This window comes from Astyanax mexicanus, chromosome 8, assembly GCF_023375975.1.
Source record: "Astyanax mexicanus isolate ESR-SI-001 chromosome 8, AstMex3_surface, whole genome shotgun sequence".
NCBI lineage: Eukaryota > Metazoa > Chordata > Actinopteri > Characiformes > Acestrorhamphidae > Astyanax > Astyanax mexicanus.
In genome coordinates this window covers 1,823,584-1,830,763 of record NC_064415.1, presented here as the reverse complement: position 1 = coordinate 1,830,763, position 7,180 = coordinate 1,823,584, and the positions used below count along the sequence as shown (strand labels likewise).

General features: G+C 38.1%; 1 protein-coding gene and 1 long non-coding RNA gene across 9 annotated transcripts in view; one reads left to right on the top strand and one right to left on the bottom strand.

Moving 5' to 3' along the window:
• The first annotated feature begins 3,246 nt into the window (after nt 1-3,246).
• LOC111190634 (E3 ubiquitin-protein ligase TRIM39-like) overlaps nt 3,247-7,180 on the top strand; it is a 419,370-nt gene continuing 415,436 nt past the window's right edge. For 3 of the 7 annotated variants that reach the window (XR_007440324.1, XM_049482615.1, XM_049482611.1), the window contains exons 1-5: nt 3,254-3,367; nt 5,140-5,729; nt 5,843-5,938; nt 6,052-6,285; nt 6,381-6,528. Coding sequence is in view for 5 of the 7 variants with exons in the window: in XM_049482615.1 (XP_049338572.1) it covers nt 5,142-5,729; nt 5,843-5,938; nt 6,052-6,285; nt 6,381-6,528 (1,066 nt within the window). In the remaining 2 variants the exon portion in view is untranslated. Of the gene's footprint in view, nt 3,368-5,139; nt 5,730-5,842; nt 5,939-6,051; nt 6,286-6,380; nt 6,529-7,180 lie in introns of all 7 variants that reach the window. The other 4 variants (XM_049482614.1, XM_049482613.1, XM_049482612.1 and 1 more) reach the window with 4 other exon arrangements.
• Nucleotides 5,615-7,180, bottom strand: part of LOC125803919 (uncharacterized) — a 112,288-nt gene continuing 110,722 nt past the window's right edge. For both annotated transcript variants that reach the window (XR_007440353.1, XR_007440354.1), the window contains exon 3: nt 5,615-5,700. This is a non-coding gene — a long non-coding RNA (uncharacterized LOC125803919). The remainder of the gene's footprint in view (nt 5,701-7,180) is intronic.

The window sequence follows — 7,180 nt, the reverse complement described above, 5'->3', positions numbered from 1 at the left end:
CTAACCTTAATTTTCTCCTCTAATATGTAAATTAGTGTTTTGGCGCTAAAACGGCCGTAACTCAGCGCTGATAATCCAACCGGGGCAGAAATAATAAATTATTATAAAAAATATGCTTTAATACTCGCTAGAAATACACAGAATTATGAGTAGAACTGATATAAAACCTCATTTTGCCGTTAACGTTTCTCAAAAATACCTATATTTGCTTAAAACAGCACTTTTTTAAGGAGTTTTTCAGCTCTGCTTACCTGCTGCACTGCATTCAAGCTTCTCTGGAGCTACGGGAGCCGCGGAGGGACAATTAAAGAAAAAAAAACACGCAGTTGTCTTGTTAATGTAGGTGTTCTGTCGAGCTTTGCTACCTATAGATATGTGCTTATTTAGGAGACTGCGCATGCGCCGACCAACGTTTTCGCATATGTTTTCATGTTTATCATGATAATTCTTTATTTTTTTTATCGGGAGCATCAAACAACCTGCTTCCATGTTTTAAAAAAACGCTGTAATTAGCACTTAAAATAATAATAAACTATACAAACTATATATAAAAACGGTTTGTAATCAGGTATATTAATTAATATTAATAATATATATTTTTTATATTTAACTATTTAAACGTCACCTGATACAGTGATTTAGCCTATACACATATCCTACCTAAGCTTCTGCTGAGAGTATTTTCTAATAGGATTTCTAATATGGTGCTTTTTTCTAAAGAAATAAGTTTGACAGAGAACAGGAAATTGTAGTCCAAAGTAAAAACACAGACAAAAATCAACCAACCTCCAACAGGAGTATAAAACAAAACAAGAGTTCCTTTTGCTCACTAAAGGTTATAATAATTGATAATAATTATTTTAAATAATAATTTTGAAGAATTTATATTATTTTATGTAGTTCTTTTGGATTTTTTGTAGTCTTTTTAACTTTTTAACTAGTTCATATGTGGATGTTCTGATATTAGACATTTTAGTATATTCTTCAAGAAATATAACGATTACCTGCTGAATTTACTGAAGATGATGCACATATGGAGACACCTTAAAAGAGTAATAAGTTACTTGTCCAGTAAATAAAAACAAGCAGTTTAAAAGCTTGTGAAAGTAAAGCCAGGCAGACACTGTGCGATTTTTTTAATCGGATGCGTTCTGGAGAGCTCAAACTGCACGTTTGAATCGTTTGTCGTGTATGAACAACGCCTGCGATTCATCTGCACACACTGTACGGTCCGACTGTCCTGCTGCGACGGGGGAGCTTACACTGCACGTCTAAACGCAGCCCGTAGGCGGAGCTTTCTTTGCGTACAAACTCTCGCTTCAACACAACGCCTTGCAAAAGAAAGCGCTTCTTTGCTTATTTGTGCCCTGTTGTGCGCTGAAAGTCCATGGAAGAGACGTACATGGACGCGCAGGTGGCTGAGGCGACGTGGACTCTACGGGTTGTCCGTTTTACAGAAGGAGAGCGCATAGAAAAATGACTGCGCCTCAGGCTGCGAAAGAAACACCAGCAGCTTAAATAAAATAAAATAATTTTATTTTTTATTCTTTTTATTGTTTATGTAAAAACTGGTTTTGCAACACTGAATATTAAACAAGCAATCGGTTATTCACACTGGATAGGGACCCTCATTTACAGTGCTGCTGAGCATTTTTAAAAGGGATTAAAAATATATATAAAAAATAGGAATAAAAACTGACATTTATTATAGACGAATAAAATATATACGTAAAAAAGGAAAAATAGGACCTTAAAAAAAGATCATAAAAATTGACATAAAAGGTAAAAAAATTATATCTTATGAAGATATATATTTAATGATTTGATTAATAAAAGAAGAAAAATAATTAAAATGAATAAATAAAAAATATAAAATATAAACTCATTAAAAATTCGTTTAAAATAACCCAGGCTTTCTGCAGAATAATCAAAGTTTCAGTTAGTTTCAGTTTCAAATCATGAAAACAGCTCACCAAAACCTCAAACTATTCTTTATATTTGACTATATTTACTTACAGGTCCTTTGCTTGTACTTACAGGCCCTTACTTATTTTTATTCAACTGAACTGAGTTTCTGTAGCCTCGCGCTGAATTCAGCTCCGCGCTGCGAAAGAGAGCGAGAGAGGCGCAGCGCATTTTGTCTGATTTATCTTGATTAATTATCAGTACATTTATTAGCTTTAGTAAGTTTAATAGCACTAATTTTACTACACTTCTCCGACCTTATTTATTAAAACGTTTATTTTAGAAGACAGAGGTTATTATGCGGGCAATGCCGCGCGCAATGCCACGCGCTGCGCTAAGCTGGCTTTGCGTGGCTAATATTCTGGAGCACTGGACGAGATTTTAATTAATAAATTAACATATTTATAATTTTAATAAATTTGCTCTGGCAAAAAGAAACGAATTATAAAATATAGCTTTATATTTCTGTGCATGTTTTAAGTTTTATATAATTGACGGGCAGCACCAGAGGCTGACAATGTGCTTTATTTTTCAGATATAATAGCAAAGTGAAATAAAATAAATTTATGTTTGTCAAAGATATTTTCTCTTTTAATTTTTCTTTTCAAAAACTAGAGCTATTGACTGAGAATAAGCATCTGTTGAAATTCTTAAACAGCAGAATGCCTGTGTCTGATAAGCTATAAGTCTGTGTACCAAACATAAATATAAATCCTTATAACTGACAGAAATAAATATGACTAATAATTATTTATAGTTACTGTGCAGATTTTTGGGAAAACAGGTCGTGACGTTAAGAAATCGGCCCGCAAAACAGCTCACACTGTGAGACAAGCGACCAAAATTTCTGGCATGTCAGAAATCCCTGGTCGCGTCCGACTGCTCATTCGCAGCTCATATGGGCAATTAATCGGACATCGCTTCCCCTCTCACACTGCACGACAAACGACGCACGATCAAGCTAAAATTCGGCCCGATCATGAAATTCAGTCGCATCCGACCAGATCGGGCTTAAAATCGGGCTAAAATCGCACAGTGTCCGCCTGGCTTAAGATTATACATATTTATATGAAGTAAATACTTTATTAAAAGTTTAAGGTAATTTAAAGATGATGCACCATGTTGGAATAATTAAGTGTAATCAGGTAATGTGTATCACTGTAGTTTAAGGAGTTTATTGTTTGTATTGGTTGAGATGTGAAGATCAGTAGGAGGAATCTGTAAATTCAGTGGTTAAATTCTTCCACCTGGTGGACAAAACCTGCAACTGCACCTGAGGCGGTGGGCGTGTCCTCGTGATGTCACTGAGGAGAAACGAAAGTAAAACTTCATCTCCAGAATCCGGTTCTCTTCAGCTGAACTTGGTCTCCGGTGTTTTTTGGAGGATCTGTATCTCCTGCAGGTGAGCAGTTAAAACCTCGTATCTCTCTTTTCTGATCATCCTGTCTGATCCTGATCTGGGTTCAGTGATTCTGATCGTGTGTTTTTAGTCTGATGAAGCTGAAGCTTCTCCCTCCACCAGTTCAGCTTCTGAACTCAATCCAATCACATAACTGTGATAAATTACTACATAACACAGCTCACTAATAGTGATTATCACCAGCAGCTTCACCATTTAGCTTCAACTCCACTACTTACTATATAAACAGCTAAATTACAGCTATTTTATACTTTATTCAGGCACTTAACACTTAGCTACAGTTAGCATGCTAATCTCCTGACATAAAGATACTCAAAGCTGTAAAATGGAATAATCAATAATCTAAAATATAATGATGTGTGAATATTTATTATAAACAAATACAACAAACAAGTTTCAAAGTGACTTTTTCCATGTTTAGAGTTATTTCTAGCAAATATATCATTGGTGTAACTGGAACGGTTCTGCGCCACCCCTGGACTGCCGATCCAGCTACCCCCCTGCATTGTGTTCCAGTAACGTCACAGGAGTCGGAACTGTCACCTCTTTCTCTTTATTTGTCTGAGTTGCAAAAGAGATCAGTATTTGTTGTTAGTGAGAGGACACAGCATCAATACTCCTCTCACTTCAGCCATCAGCGCAGACTAAGTTTACATATTTACATATATATAACAAAATAATTTGATTATTTCCAAACAATCAGTGATTCTGTTCATATATATATATAAAAAAAATAAATCAAATTTCTCAAAATAACAAATAATAAAACAAATTCCCCAATAGTTATATTCAAACCAAAAATACATAAAAGCTCATACGGAGCCATATTTAGTACATCTGACCATGCAGTCAGAGCATCAGCTGGTCTATAAAACAAGCACTATACAAAGAGGTGACATTATAAGTTAAACACTACCCCCTACTGTCCAAAACCAGCAACGCACAAATACAACATACCTGAGTTGCAAAAGAGATCAGTATTTGTTGTTAGTAAGAGGACACACACAGCATCAAAACTCCTAAAATAATATAAAGAGAACAAAAATCTCAATATTTCAGTAGCTAGACCATATAATCAGTGCTTTAGTTAGCTAGCTGTGACCTACAAATACACTAGCTTCACCCATCCCCCACACTCAACAGAAATCCCCCTTTTACTACAAGCTCAACAGAGAACATATTTTTAATATTTTCCAGCACTATTATAATCAATTTACACTAAAACAGAACACCTTCACTCGTTATTTTAAACCTCATGTGGGTTTTGCTTTTCACAAGTTGCTCTACGTACCTCTCACTTCAGCCATCAGCGCAGACTAAAGGAGGGAACTTCTTCCCGCACTTCTCTTAAAGGGGCAGCACCGTTTTTAAATGTTTTTAACATTTCTCTTTTTTTTTTGCCTTGACATTTTTAAACATTTGTGAACAAAAACTATGAACTACTAATCGTGATGCAGATTTATATGAAATGAAATAAAATAAAATATTAATAATAAACAGATAAAATATTTTAGGAATCTGTTTTTTTTTTTTTTTACATCTGTTACATTGGCAACAGCTTACATCTGGTAAGCATCAACATAAATAAAGTGAGGTTTGGAAATGGATTTTAAAAAATGTACATTTCCAAACTCTCAGTCTGTAGTAAAGCAGCAGTGGAACAGATGGTGTTACTGCTGCTACTCTACTGCAGCAGCATAATTATTATTATGAAAAATGTTGGATCTTCATGCTGTCTGTGTTTCCTCTATCAGTCATGGCTTCCTCCAGCAGTCTCCTGTCTGAAGATGAGTTTCAGTGCTCGATTTGTCTGGATGTGTTCACTGATCCGGTCTCTACTCCATGTGGACACAACTTCTGCATGGTCTGTCTCAGAGAGTTCTGGAACAGCAGCTCACACTGCCAGTGTCCCGTCTGTAAGGAGGAGTTCTCCAGAAGACCTGAGCTTCGTGTGAACACCTTCATCTCTGGACTGACTGCTCAGTTCAAGAAGTCGCTTCAGGTGAAATCCAGCAGATCTTCAGTGAAACCTCCCTCCAAGCCTAAGAAGATTCTGTGTGATTCCTGCACTGAGAAAAAGACGGAGGCTCTGAAGTCCTGTCTGGACTGCATGACCTCCTACTGCAAAACTCACCTGGAGCCTCATCTCAGAGCTCCTGCACTGAAGAAGCACAAGCTGATGGACCCTGTGGAGAACCTGCAGGACTACATCTGCCAGAATCATGAGAGACCCCTGGAGCTGTTCTGTAGAGACGACCAGACCTGTGTGTGTCGGTTCTGCACTGAGACAGACCACAAGACTCACAGCACTGTTCCTGTAGAGCAGGAGAGTGGAGAGAAGAAGGTCAGATATTTAGAGAAAGAATTATTCACTTAAATTAACCCTCGTTTATTTTCTATGCTACAGATTCCTCAGATTAATGAGCGTCTTTCTTATAATGTGTCTAATGGCCATAGACTCAGCTGGGGAAGACACAGGCAGATGTTCAGCAGATGATCCAGGACCGAATGAAGAAGATTGAGGAGATCAATCACTCTGTAGATCTCAATAAGGTGAGTCTGAGTTTTATTTGACTGTTTCTAATATCACATCAGTAACATTCCAGCCTTCAGTCACTTCCACTCTTTTGTGATTGTGATGAATGTGATTGGTCTGGATTGGTCAGAAAAACACAGAGAAGGAGAAAGCAGACAGTGTGGAGGTCTTCAGGGCTCTGGTGCGCTGCATTGAGAGGAGCCAGGCGGAGCTGCTGGAGGTGATGGAGGAGGAGCAGAAAGCAGCAGAGAGGCAGGCTGAAGAGCTGATTAAAGAGCTGGAGCAGGAAATCACTGAGCTAAAGAGGAGAGACACTGAGCTGGAGCAGATCTCCCACACTGAGGACCACCTCCACCTCCTACAGGTCAGAGTCCCTCTGTTCCTCAATAGTAATGCAGTCCAGCACAGGACAGCACTGCCCATGCTGAGGGGTTTCTCCTCTCTCCTGCTGTACTGTAGGTTTACCCCTCCCTCTGCAGACCCCCACCCACCAAGACCTGGACTGACGTCAGGATTAACACTCATCTGAGGGTGGAGACTCTGAGGAAAGCTCTGTCTCAGCTTCAGGAAGCCCTCAGTGAGGAGATGGAGAAGCTTTCTGAGATCAGTGAGTATCTTCTGATCAGTCAGAGCTTAGATTTTCTCTCCTATTTACCTTATTAAATTCAGCAAGTCCAAAACACCAGAGGAACGACCAATAGATATGACCTGCAGCTGCATCTTTACAAGAGAAACAGGGGCAGTGGATGAGGTGGGAGAGTGTAGAGAAGCAGATAATCACCTGGCAGGAGTTTCAGGTATTGGATGTGAGTCATATGAAGTTTGATGATGATGTTCCTCCAAAACTGCGAAACGTTGTGGAAACTTTGCAAAAACACAATAAAAATTCGTTAAAAAGGAGAAAAGTGTAATTCCTGATGAAAATGTAGAATGTTAACAGATCAGAAAGCTGTTTCTATATTCCATCTGGTTTCCATGGTGTTGCTAGGTGGTTGCTTTGGCATTTTTTGTATTTGCTCTTTAGTTGTTATTGTATCCCTGGTGGTTCCTATGGTGTTGATGAGTGGTTGCAATGAACTTCCTAGGTAGTCACTACTCAGTTGCTGGGGTTTACCAGGTAATTGCCACAATGTTGCTAAGTGGTTTCTGTGGTATTCCAGGTAGTTGATATGGTGTTGCTATGATAATCCAGTCGGTTGCTATGGCGTTGTTATGTGATTTTTAAAAATATTTGATATAGTTTATGTATTGTTGATCTC